The sequence below is a fragment of the Hylobates moloch genome, unplaced genomic scaffold (assembly GCF_009828535.3).
Source record: "Hylobates moloch isolate HMO894 unplaced genomic scaffold, HMol_V3 SCAFFOLD_18, whole genome shotgun sequence".
NCBI lineage: Eukaryota > Metazoa > Chordata > Mammalia > Primates > Hylobatidae > Hylobates > Hylobates moloch.
This window is the reverse complement of record NW_026652293.1, coordinates 11,853,361-11,867,205: the sequence shown is the minus strand read 5'-3', so window position 1 is coordinate 11,867,205 and position 13,845 is coordinate 11,853,361. Positions and strand designations below refer to the sequence as shown.

General features: G+C 47.2%; 1 protein-coding gene across 1 annotated transcript in view; it reads right to left on the bottom strand.

Annotated features, from left to right (window-relative positions):
• The window catches only part of LMOD1 (leiomodin 1), a 52,558-nt gene extending 38,713 nt beyond the window's left edge, over positions 1–13,845 (bottom strand). Inside the window, exon 1 of the mRNA XM_058430828.1 lies at positions 13,264–13,845. Within this exon, the coding sequence (XP_058286811.1) occupies positions 13,264–13,524 (261 nt within the window). The 5' untranslated portion in view covers positions 13,525–13,845. The remainder of the gene's footprint in view (positions 1–13,263) is intronic.

Here is a 13,845-nt window from a genome sequence, read left to right as displayed (position 1 = left end):
CAACATGGCAAAACCCTGTCTCTACTCAAAATTAAAAAATTAGCCAGGTGTGGTGGTGCACACCTATAGTCGGGAGGCTGAGGTGGAAGGATCACTTGAGCCCAGGAGGCAGAGGTTGCAGTGAGCCAAGATTGCACCACTGCACTCTGGCCTGGGCGACAAAGACCTTGTCTCAAAAAGAAAAACCAAAAAGAAAGAAATGATGTTGATGACTATCACTTAACTTAGTGCCTACTGTTTGCAAAGCACTATGTTAAACCTTCTTCAAATTTTTGTATCTTTTCCTCATGGAGACCTTCAAATTAGGTGGTATCATCCTTATTGACAGAAGAAGAAATTAAAGTTCACTATGCATTCTCTATGACCCAGAAATTCCACTCTTAGGTACATACTCAACAGAAATGAAGTCAGAAGTGCACTAAAAATGTCCAAAAATGTTCATAACAGCATTGTTTGTAATAGCCCCAGACTGGAAACAACCCAAATGTCCATTAACAGTGAAATGAATAAATAAACTGTGGTATATTCACATAGTAAAATGCTGCATAGCAATGAAGGTTTAAAAATGCTACAGACGGTGCGGTGGCTCATGCTTGTAATCCCAGCACTTTGGGAGGTTGAGGCGAGCGGATCACCTGAGGTCAGGAGTTTGGGACCAGCCTGGCCAACGTGGTGAAACCCCATCTCTACTAAAAATACAAAAATTAGCCAGGCGTGGTGGTGGGTGCCTGTAGTCACAGCTACTTTGGAGGCTGAGGCAGGAGAACCCGGAAGGCGGAGGTTGCAGTGAACCAAGATCGTGCCATTGCACTCCAGCCTGGGCAACAGGAGCAAAACTCTGTCTCAAAAAAAAAAAAAATGCTACAGACAACAACATGGTTGCATGTCACAAACATAAAGTTGAGTGAAAGAAGCCAGATACAAAAAATACACACTCCATGAGCCTTTCTCTCTCTCTATATATATACATATATAAAATATATATAATCTATATATGTATATATTATATATAACCTATATATGTATATATAATATATAATATATAATAAATACATATAATATATAATAAATGTATAATATGTATAATAAATGTATATAATATATATAATAAATATATATATAAATATAAATATATATATATATATATATGGCAAGACTAACCTAGGGGATTAGAAATCAGGATAGGGGCTATCTTTGGAGAGGAAGCTTGGGCAGAGACAGTACTGTGGTGCTGACAACGTTCAATTTCTTGTTCATTTTGTGATAATTCATGAAACTCTACACTTATGTTTTGTGCATATTTCTGTAAATATTTTATATTCCAATAAAAATGTTATAAAAACATTATTGTCAAGTAAAAATGAAATATAGACAAGGCATTAAAGAATAAAAATAAAATAAAGTGAAGCTTAGAAATATTAAATGCTTGTCTGCGGCCACCCAGCTGATAAATAGTCAAGTTGGGAATTAGCCCCAGGTCCCCCTGGTTCGGCTTGCAAGTCCAGTGCTTGTCCCACCGCGCCAGCTGTCAGTCATATGCTGGGAAGGGACCAGTGTGCTCCCTCCTTCTCCTTGGGCAAGGGTGACTTAAGGGACAGAAGATCGATGCACTGGAGGTGAAAATCTACTGGATTTTCAAGCAGCTCCGGCAGCTGGCTGTTGTCTGTTGACTATTCTCATGCCAGATTTCATATCCGGAAGTACTTTCATGTTTTCTCTGCCCTCATCCAGGGAGCACTGAGCATTTTTCTTGTGACCTGAGGCTTAACCTCTGACTATTGTCATAGCCTCCTTGGTTTCTCCTCCTTTCAGACCAGCCTATGGCCGCCAGTGCTGTCCTTCCAGAGCAGCACATTGCACATATGAGGCAAACCTCATCCTCCCGTCACCACACTTATCAACCTGGCTGCATCTTGGCCCATCTCTGCTGCCTTCTCTCCTAAGTGATTACCTGCTGCTGAGATGTGACCCCTCAACTGCATTCTATCCCTTTTCTCCCCCTTTACTGGTGTTATCAAAGTCTCCCTGTCTACTGAATTATCCCCATCAGCCATGCCATAATACTTCCTGTCTTTCAAAAATATCCTCCCTGATTCCACATTTATCTCCAGCTGCCACCCTACTATTCTGCTTCCCATTAGAACAAAACTGAGGAAAAATGAGACTTATCTAGATGCTCCATCTCCAATCCTTATCCATATTCTCTTTTGTGAGTCCACTATTCGCCACAGTGAAATCATTCTTGCCAAGATTCCAATGGCTTCCATCTTACCAATTACTGTGATTGATTCTCTGTCTCACCTTATTAAACCTCTCAGCAAGAATGGATGTGGTGCAGTACTCTCTCCATCTGGAAGTCCTTTCTCACCTGATTTGGTGAAACCACTCTGAATTTCGTCTACCTCTCAGTCCCTTCATTGGCTCCTTCTCCTCTGCCAACACCTAAATGTGGCTATAACGAAGGGCTGGGGCCTCAGCCCTCTGCTCTCCTCCATTCACATTTATTCCCTAAGTGATCTCTTCTAGGCTCATGGCTTTCAGTATCATCCACAGACTGATGAATCCCAAATTTAATCTCCCGTCCCCTCTTCCCACTGAGCCCCAGACTTACACAACCCCTGTCAACCCAACATTTCCCCTTGGGGGTCTACTAAGCACAACAAACTTAACTTGTTCAAATCAGAATTCTTCACCTCCCAAAATCACTCCTTCTCTGCTGTTTCCCATGGCAGTAAAGGACATCAAATTTGACCGGTCGTGGTAGTTCACACCTGTACACCTGTAATCCCAGCACTTTAGTTTTATTTATTTATTTATTTATTTTTGACAGTCTCGCTCTGTCACCCAGGCTGGAGTGCAATGGCATGATCTTGGCTCACTGCAACCTCTGCCTCCTGGGTTCAAGCGATTATCCTGCCTCGGCCTCCCGAGTACCTGGGATTACAGGCGCCCACCACCACGCCCAGCTGATTTTTGTATTTTTAGTAGAGACAGGGTTTCGCCATGTTGGCCAGGCTGGTCTTGAACTCCTGACCTCAGGCGATCTGCCCACCTCAGCCTCCCAAAGTGCTGGGATTACAGGCATGAGCCACCACACCTGGCCAATCCCAGGACTTTGGGAGGCCGAGGTGGGCAGATCGCCTGAGGCCAGGAGTTCGAGACCATCCTGGCCAACATGGTGAAACCCCTGTCTCTACTGAAAATACAAAAAATTAGCCGGGCATGGTGGCGGGTGCCTGTAATCCCAGCTACTCGGGAGGCTGAGGCAGGAGAATCACTTGAACCCAGGAGGCGGAGGTTGCAGTGAGCCGAGTTCACACCATTGCACTCCAGACCTTGTCTCAAAAAAAAAAAAACAAAAAAAAGGACATCAAATTCACCCAATAGCTTAGGCAGTACTGATCACCCCGACTCTTCTCTTTCCCCCAATGCATCAGCCAGTTTCCATTTCTCATCAAACCATCTTTGAGCTCTCACCTGAGCGACAGAAACACCCTTCTAACTGGTCTCATTTCTGCACTCTTGCCCTCCTACAGTCTGTTTATCTGAAAGCTGGAAGAATGAGCCTTTTAAAGGCATAAATTAGATCACATCTCTCCCCTACTCAAAACACTCCAATGACTTCTCTTGGCATTTAGAATAAAAAGTCAAACTCTGCTGCCCTAAAAGTCCCCACATGATCGGAACCCTGCTTACTTCCAAGGCCTCGTCTCCTCCAGCCTCCTTCCCCACTCCTCCTGCTCTAGTTTTGGGGCCTGGCTTTTCCTCTGACATGCTAACCCTGCCCCCACCCCAGGGCCTGTGTCTTTGATGTTCCCTTTGCTTGGAAAGCTTTTCCCCACATCTTCCCAAGGCTAGCTCCTTCGGTCCATTTAGAATCTGCTCAAATGGGCCAGTTGTGGTGGCTCACACTTGTAATCCCAACACTTTGGGAGACCGAGGCAGGTGGATCACTCAAAGTCAGGAGTTCGAGACCAGTCTGGCCAACATGGCGAAACCCCCTCTCTAGTGAAAAATACAAAAAAATTAGCTGGGTGTGGTGGCGGGCACCTGTAATCCCAGCTACTCAGGAGGCTGAGGTTGCAGTGAGCCAAGATTGCGCCACTGCATTCCAGATTGGGCAACAGAGTGAGACTCTGTCTCAAAAAAAAAGAATCTGCTCAAATGTCACCTCTTTTGGTGGTGAAGACCCTGACTTGTCGGAAGTGGTCTCCCACTGATATGTCATCTACTCTTCCCTTAAATGGCATTACTCTTTTTTAGAAGATATATGTCATATGTTACATGTTATGTGTACACATGCTACATATGATCTGCATATGGAAATATATATACTGTCTGTCTCACCCATTAGAATGTAACCTTGGCCAGGTGCGGTGGCTCATGCCTGTATCCCAGCACTTGGGAGGCCAAGGCAGGAGAATCACTTGAGCCCAGGAGTTCAAGACCAGCCTTGGCAACATAGGGAGACCCCAGTATCTACAAATAATTTAAAAATTATCTGGGCGTGGTGGGACACACCTGTAGTCCTAACTACTTGGGAGGCTGAGGCAGGAGGATCCCTTGAGCTCAGGAGTTTGAAGCTGCAGTGAGCTGAGATTACACCACTCTACTCCAGCCTGGGCAACAGAGTAAGATCCTGTCTCAAACAACAAAAAAACAAAACCAAAAAACCAAAAAACACAGTGGCTCATGCCTGTAATTTCAGCACTTTGGGAGATCGAGGTGGGCAGATCATTTGAGCCCAGGGGTTCGACACCAGCCTGGGCAACATGGTGAAACCCCATCTCTACTAAAAATACAAAAAAATTAGCTGGGCATGGTGGTGCACAACTGTAGTCCCAGCTACTCTGGAGGCTGAGGCAGGAGGATCGCTTGAGCCCATGAAATGGAAGTTGCAGTGAGCCAAGATCATGCTACCACACTCCATCCTGGGGAACAGAGTGAGACGCTGTCTCAAAAACAAACAAACAAACATAGACTGTAACCTCTATGAGGGCAAGAACCTTGTCTCTCTTGTTCACTACTCTATCCTGGCATTTAGAAAGTACATAATAGGAACTCATTAAAGAGCTGACTAATTAATGATTTAATGGAGTCCTCCTCCCTTCTTGTAAACATAAAGCATGACTCATGAATTCTGTGTATAAAAAGAATGAAGAGAATGGGAATGGGAGGAGCGGATAGGAGTGAAGGGAAGGGAGGAAACTAACGTTCATGGGCCTTTACTACTAGGTTTCCAACCCAGCACTCTGCTTAGTGCTTTATGTGGATTATTTTGCTGAAACCTCATAACTATCCTATGACTAAGCATTGTAATTTCCTTTTTTTTTTTTTTTGAGATGGAGTTTCGCTCTTGTTGCCGAGGCTGGAGTGCAATGGCGCCATCTCGGCTCACCACAACCTCTGCTTCCTGGGTTCAAGCGATTCTCCTGCCTCAGCCTCTCAAGTAGCTGGGATTACAGGCACGTGCCACCACGCCCGGCTAATTTTGTATTTTTAGTAGAGACGGGGTTTCTCTATGGTGGTCAGGCTGGTCTCAAACTCCTCACCTCAGGTGATCTGCCTGCCTCGGCCTCCCAAAGTGCTGGGATTACAGGCATGAGACACCGCGCCTGGCCGTAATTTCCATTTTATAGGTGAGGAAACTCAGGCTCCAAGAGGTGAAGTCACTTGTTTGGGTCCTACAGCCAGCAACCAGCAGAGCTGGATCTGCACCCAGGTCTAGCTGGCCCCTGAGGAGACTATTCTAACCACTAGACTCATATAGTCTGCACTCAGAGCTTCGCTGGGAATTTCTGCCTGAGGATGTGTAGCACCTTTCACCTGCCAGTCTCGGGGACAGGGGTCCTGCCAGCCCTGCTGGCTTGATCTCAAAGGAAGGCCTATTGAAGTAACAATCAGAAGGAGCCTGTGGGCTGTCCATGAAAGGGTGGTGGAGGGGTGTGGGAACAGGAGGTGCTTCTATTCCTAGCTGTTTGTAAACAGCATCCCGACAACCCGGCTTGTTCTTTCTGCAGTAGGCCCCAGGGACAGCTGAAGCCAAGTTCTCCCAAAGCAGCCTTGGCTTTTCTGAGCTTGTGCTGGGGTGGAAGCCTGCAGACAAGAAGAATCCACCTCAAAAGCTTCTCCTAATCTCCTTTCACTCTGTCTTTCTCCAACCCAGCAACTCAGTTTGGGCCCCTGAGCCTGTGACATAAAATAAATTAGGCAGAGGCTCAAAGAAATCAGGCGGCTGGGGCCAGGCAGCAAGTAATTACATAAGCCCTGCCTCCCTGCTTTCCTTCCTCCCCTTCCCCTCTCTCTTCATCATTCCTTCACGCTCACTGATGGGATTTTTTTTTTTTTTAATTTCGTGAGAGATAAAATAATGTTGATTTGGCAGATATACAGTACAAACTGAAGAATTTAGAGTGAGGAAAGAAGGTCTGTCATGATGCGCCAAACACTTTCAATGCCTCATCCTATTTAATCTTCACTATAACCCTTCAAGGGTGATTTTATCATCCCCACTTGACAGGTAAAGTAATCGGGCCTCAAGAAGCTATGTTAATGAGATAGTGTAGATAAAGCCTTTGGCTCCAGAAGGCACTCAATCAAGTTAATGTTCTTTCTTCCTTGGGTAACTTATTCCAAGTCACTGGATCAGTAAGGGGCAGGAACAGAATTCAAACCCGGACCTATCTGATTCCGGACACCCATGGGCTTTCTGTCTCACCACACTGCCCAGACACTAACAAGCCGTTGGGAGAACTGATGAACCGAATGGAGACCACGCTCTTTTGCTGGTTATACAAAAGTGGTCCAATAAATAAGGAAGGGCCTGATGTGGAAAGGCCTGCATTCCATGGCTCAGGATATTCCTGTTTATCCAACTTGGCAGGCATGTAAATATCAGCGTCGCCTCTCCTGTCCCCCATGCATGGTGCTGTGTGTTGTTCCTCTGTTCCTGCTGTGTGTGTGTGTGTGTGTGTATGTGTGTGTGTGTGCGTGTGTTTATACACATGTGTATAGACTGCCTATCTCTTGGTGTACTTCATTTAGGCTCTGCACACTCTGGGCCCAGCTGTAGATATGCTGACACGGTCTGACAAAGATACTCTAAAGTCTCCTGGGGGAGAGAAAGAGACTGAAGGAGGATAGACAGATAAGACCGGGGCTTTGTCCTCACCTTCTTGTCCCAGCCTGGGGACCATGAAGCTCCCAGAATCCCTGAAGCCTCCAGCCTTCTCTGATGCTGGGAGCAATCTCCCCTTGGTTAGTGGGACTCAGACCCCACTTCTTAACCATCTATATCCTGCTCTCACTGGTGAGCCATCTTATTTTACAAGTGCTCCTTGGTCCTGTCCATCTGTCTTGCCTCCCTCTTGCATTTTCCATCCAGCCAAGCTCTTTTTTTTTTTTTTTTTTTTTGAGATGGAGTCTTGCTCTGTTGCCAGGCTGGAGTACAGTGGCACTTTCTCGGCTCACTGCAACCTCCACCTCCTGGGTTCAAGGGATTCTCCTGCCTCAGCCTCCCGAGCAGCTGGGACTACAGGCATGCACCACCATACCCAGTTAGTTTTTGTATTTTTAGTAGAGATGGGGTTTTACCATGTTGGTCAGGCTGGTCTCGATCTCTTGGTCTTGTGATCTGCCCGCCTCGGCCTCCCAAAGCACTGGGATTACAGGCGTGAGCCACCGCACCTGGCCCAGCCAAGCTCTTATACCTACTGTCCCAGTAAGGAGAAGGCAGGCACCCAGAGGGCAGCACTGAGGGTGGGAGCAGGCACTAATGCCTCACTTGCTCAAAATTCTTTTTTTTTTTTTTTTGAGACGGAGTCTTGCTCTGTCAGCCAGGCTGGAGAACAGTGGCTCGATCTCAGCTCACTGCAACCTCCGCCTCCCGGGTTCAAGTGATTCTCCTGCCTCAGCCTCCTAAGTAGCTGGACTACAGGCATGCACCACCACGCCTGGCTTTTTTTTTTTTTTTTTGAGACGGAGTTTTGCTCTTGTTGCCCAGGCTGGAGTGCAATGGCACGATCTTGGCACACTGTAACCTCCACCTCCCAGGTTCAAGCAATACTCCTGCCTCAGCCTCCCTAGTAGCTGGGATTACAGACGTGCTGCTACACCTGGCTAATTTTGTATTTTAATAGAGAAGGAGTTTCTCCATGTTGGTCAGGCTGGTCTTGAACTCCCAGCCTCTGGTGATCCACCCGCCTCAGCCTCCCAAAGTGCTGGGATTACAGGTGTGAGCCACCGCGCCCGGCCATTTTTTTTTTTTTGTATTATTAGTAGAGATGGGATTTCCCCATGTTAGCCAGGCTGGTAAAATTCTTTTTTTTAATTTAATTTTTAATTTTTTAGAGATGGGGTCTCACTATGTTGCCCAGGCTGGTCTCGAGCTCCTGAGCTCAAGTGATCCTCCTGTCTCAGCCTCCCAAAGTGCTGAGATTACAGGTATTAGCCATCACACCTGCCCTCAAAACTCTTTAAATATTATATACATACAGAAAAAAACGTATAAGAACAATATTTAAAACAAACACCTGTGGATTGTACCATCTAGTTTAAGAAACAAGCAGTTGCTTTTTCAAACTCTGGATGGATGCAGTTTCAAATTTCAGGGAGAGATTTTAACAGAGTCTAACCCTCACCGGTGCCTGCTTTTGCCTCCCTGGGTCAACAGGCCCCCATCACCTCTTCTGCCCTCTCCACCCTAGCCTCCAGGGCTATTTTGGGTGTGTACCAGTTGGGGTTAATCTCCTTAAGCGTTGAGCCGTGCTGCTCAGTGCACTCCTGATAGGTCCCAGCCCTCTGCAAAGGGCATTCTGAGGGTTAGGCCGCCGGCCTCGGGCCTTCCCGGCTCTGTAGAGATACCATGGACACTGAGCTGTGAACTAGAACCGATGGGGGAGGTGGCTGCTGAGGCTGTGCAGGCAGTGGGAGGGGAAGGTCAGGAGGGCTCAGGCCCAGCAGCCGCTATTAGTGGGGTGCTTCGGGTTTGCTTCTCGAGTTTACCTCTAGGGAGAGCTTTCCTCCACCCCCACCAGCTCAGCTGCCCCTGCCCCTGGCTGGATACAGGCGCTAATCCCCAGCCCTTGGTAACACCAGGGAGAAGGGAGGGGGAGGCAGGCTGCAGATTTTCTTTCCCACTTGGGAAGGAAAGAGGACACACAAGTTGACCAGTTGGGATCCAGTTCCTGAAACCTGAGACAAGGACAAAAGTTTCACCGAATCGTTGGCTACATGCTTGCCCAGGGGCTTTGTCTTCTACCTGGGCTGAAGGAGAGTTCCCGGATGATCAGGGCGGAGCTACACTGGCTGACAGGTCTGGCCCTTTAAAGGGAGGGAGAGAAGCTGGGGTCAATTCTTCCAAGTCCCACCTCTACCCTCCCCAACCCCCTGCTAACATTCACTCAACAAACAGAGGCTGAAGGCCTGCTGTGTGCTGGGCCCTGCATTTGCATTTTGCCCTCCAAGTCCCACAAGCTGGGGAGCAAGACAGCCCAAGAAAACAGATGATTATACAAAAGTGATGTCCGAAGGGCTTTGGTACAGACTGTTATTGGAGCGCTCAGATGAGGTGCCTGACCTTGCCTGGGGGTCCTGGAAGACTACCTGGAGGAAGTGGTGCCTGAGACAGGCAGGACAAATAGGAGTTGACCTGGAAGAGGCATGGGTGGAATATTCATGAAAAAGATGGTAAACAATCAGGAGGATCTAGGGAGCCCCTGGAGGGAGAAGCAGGCCAAAGGCCCTCTGGCAACCTAGACTCACTTCGCACAATAGCCAAAGTATGCATCTTGGGGCTCTCCTTCTAGGGAAAAGACAGACCTTAAGACTGTCTTAAGGCCGACCTCCCAATGTTGGTTCCTTTCTTTCTTTCTTTCTTTTTTTTAATTTTATTATGAAGATTTTCGAACATACATACAAAAGTAGAAAAAATAATATAATGAACACCCACGTAGACCCATCACCCAGCTTCAACAATTGTCAACTGGTGGCCAATCTTGTTTCATCTATACCCCCACCCAGATTATTTTAAGGCTAATTCCCAAAGCCAATAAATTTTTCCCATAAATATTTATGTATTTATGTCTAAAAGAAAAGAATCCTTTAAAAAGTATATCTGCAACACCATTATCACACCTAAAAGAAATTAACAAATTCCTTAACAGCATCCAGTATCTAGTCAGGATTTACTTTCTCTAATCCACACTAAGTTTTAACAGTTATGTTCCTACTCATGGGGGCGGGGAGAGATGAACATTTGACAGAAAACTATTATATCAGCCAATATAAGAATCTGTGGTCTCTGCTCTGTAACACTCTCTGATGGTTCTATACATGTGTGTTTTGCATAGAATCTAATTAGATTACAAATTCTTCAGGGCAGGGACTGACATTACTGTCTTTTTTGCACCCTAGTATGGCAGACAGGAAGAAGCACTGATCTCAACTAATTAGCTGTGTGACTTTGGGAAGGTTATTCAACCCCTCTAAGATAATAGGAATAAAAATACCCATCTCCCAAGAATCGTGAGGCTTAAAGAAAAGGTGAACATGCTCGGCATGTAGAAGTTTCTTAGTAAATGCTCATCTTGCTTTACTCTCTGTTTTGACCACCCTTCAGTTCCTCATATGGAGTGAAGGCCACCGTCAGTGAGGGCTGCAGCCAGGCCAGCAGCCTGGAGTCCACCTGCCCCCAGCACTGTGCTGTGTCTGTGGTGTTGGTGATCCCCACTCTGAGCACCCAGGGGTTGCTTGTTTACTTGGGCCACTCATTAAACCGACAGGTGAGGCTTGCACAGCCCTCAGGAGACTGAGGGAAGAGAGGGGCTGGGCAGGAGTAGAGATTTGCTTTTGGCCCACTTCATCAGTTTCTAGGTTCCTTGCCTCAAATGAAGTAATAATTTCATAGCTGGCCTTGACTAGGTGTTTATGACACACCAAGCTCTGTGCTAAGTGCTCTACTGCAGCACCCCTTTTAGTGTTCACAACCCTGTGAGATGGGTACTACTATCCATATTTTGTAGGTGATGAAACTGAGACTTAGATTAGGTAACTTGTGACTTACACAGAGACACCGTTACTCAAACCAGGTTTTTCAAATACTTAAATCCAAGTTCTTGGCCACACACTCACTATTTTGTTAATGGTGCCAAAGAAGCCACCTTCTAGGGTTCATTCTCACCCAGATTTACAGAGAGGACTTCTGCCCAGGCTCAGCATGCACCCTGAACTCCAGCCAGCCATTATGCCAACGTACGTCCTTGGACAGGGTGAGGAAGAGTGAGGGGATCAGAACAGCCTACATCCACAAGGGAAAACCGGACCTAAAGGCATCTCCTTACATCAAGGATGTACACACAAACACACTCACCACTTCTATTCCTTGACTCGGGTTCTGTCTGCAGAACCAAGTGTGGGCCTGGCAGGGGTGAGAGAGGTGAGGCAGGGGAGGAGACACTTGTCATGGTATTAACTGGCTGAATAAAAAGTCTATGATAGTGAAATTCCAGGAACAGGAGAATCCTTCACACTCTTGCTTGTGATTAGACTGCTTTGTTTGACTTCAGCCTCGGGAGCACCTTTCTGAGCACCGGAAGCTACTGGACACAAGGTAGTCATGGGCCCAGAGCCTGCGACTGGGAGAGGGGAAGAGCAGAGTCAACGATTTCCAAGGGTGCCAAAGCCTTTGGCTGCACTTCATTTCTTTCTGTATGATTCCTGATAGCTGTGTTGGGGTACTGGGCCCTCACAGTAAGTGCTACCACTTTTTCTGTAAATGTTTTGGCTTTATTCATCATTATCATAGCTGCATCCGGGGCAACCACTGTGCATACAGGACAATAAATTCCTGCGCCTCCTGGCTTCCCTCCCTCCTCCCTCCTTCTCCCTCTTCTTGGCAAAGGCTTAAACATAGGTGGTGAAGGAGGGGCGGTAGGGACAGAGACAGAGTTCCAGCTCCTCTTTGCCTCACCGCCTTCCCTCCTCCTCCCTTCTTTCCCATTGCTACACTAAAGGAGTCAGGGCTGTGTCCACCAATATGCTCTGTGACTGGCAGTCAACACAATTTCATACCCAGCCAGTTATTCCGCAGGCATTTTAGATGATAATGTTCCCATTCTCAGTTCCTCTGTGAGAATGTGTGTGTCATTTGAAACTCTGTGCCTCAGTTTCCATAGAAGTAAATCAAAAAGCAAGAATTGAGACTGATCTTTTTCTTGCAAGAATTCACAAGTAATGGATAATGTACAAGAGATGTGGCTGAATAAGAGAACTAGAACGAAGACTTGAACAATTTTCCTATGCAACACTCTTTCCCATGGACAAAGGTATCCCACAAAGTCATACTCCATTGGAGGCTAGTTTGTCCAAAGAAAACTCACATACAAATGCAATAGTGACAAAAAAGAAAAATTCCTCCACGCCAACTCAGGAAAATAGAAAGCAAGTTGTGCTTAAGCCCATCGTAGGTATGGGCAGATGCCTCCAAAACCGTCACCCTTTTCCCTCCTCTATGAATATCTTCATCCCCCAGCAAAGCGGCCTCCCTAGCTGGTAAAAGGGTTAATTACCAAAAAGAGGGCATGCTCCCTCCAGAGGCTCCTCTGGAGAGTGCAAAAACAAAACAACCAAAAACCAACTAACCACAACAAAAAACATCTTCCCTAGGAATAAATTTGAAGCTATCAGGTCTTTAAGCCACATTTCCCAGCCCACAGACTCCTGGTCCCTGTCTCCCTTTGCTTTGGGAAACCCATGTACCCCCAAGCCTCTTGAAATGATCCATGTGCCGTGAGATGCCCATAGGGTTGGGGACTTGAAAATGAGTTTTTCTCCCACAAAAAAAGGCTTAGCTTTGTCTTTTTGGGTGGCTGGCAGGAGACATAAAGTATCACTCTATCTTTTTACCCCGCCTTACAATAGGGTGGAATGAGTGTGGGGAAAAACAAAGGTATTGTGGGACCAGGATGGAGTCAACTTGACAATGGACTCTTCAAGGACACCTTCCAGCTCCCATTCTACTAGAAGCTCTATTTGATTTTGTGGGATGTTGTGTTCCTCCAACATATCCAACTTCTGCTTATAAAACAGAAATTAGGAGTAAGAGATTCGCACCGCTAGTTCAGTGGATAATCATCAGTTCCGAAACATTAAAATCCTTTGCCAACAAGAACGTTTCTTCTAAGGAAGGAAGCATCCTAATCATGAAACCAGGGTCTCCAGCCCTCCCCTGTCTCCCTCCTCCCCTCCAGGGCTGTGCTCACTCACATCCATGGACATCTCCCTCTGCATAAGTTTCTTGGTCTCCTTTTCACAGAAGTTGAGCATGGCCTCCCGGTTGTACACACCCGTGGACTGTTTCTCCGTCTGGTTTCTCTGCCGCAGCCCCACGGGAACACTCCCGTCTGGGTCCACCACGTCCAGCTCCTTCTCCAGCTCCTCCATCTCCTCGGGAGACAGGGTCTCCAGCAGGCTGTCGATGTCGGGGTCTTCACTCACCTGCCGGCGGTATTTGGCTACCCTAGACATCTTGGCAAAATGGGCTGTGGCTGCCAGGGGCTATCAGAGTCCTGGTGGGCAGGGAAGGGAGAGCGGTGAGCTGATCTGGATGCAGCGAGTGGGCTGAGGAGCAAACCTCCTGCTGGTCGAGGACTGCAGCTCCTTGGCCCTTCTGTGCTACAGGTGCTGAAGTGTTCACTGGACGCAGCAGCCTCCCTGCAGCCCAGGGCTAGTGGACCCCGGCTGGTCTAATCAGCAGCGAATAAGACCCGACAACTGCCGGGCCCGGAGAGGGGAAGCCAATCCCCAAGCTGGGGGCGGGCCTACCTCGCTGTCAGAGCTGTTTGAAAC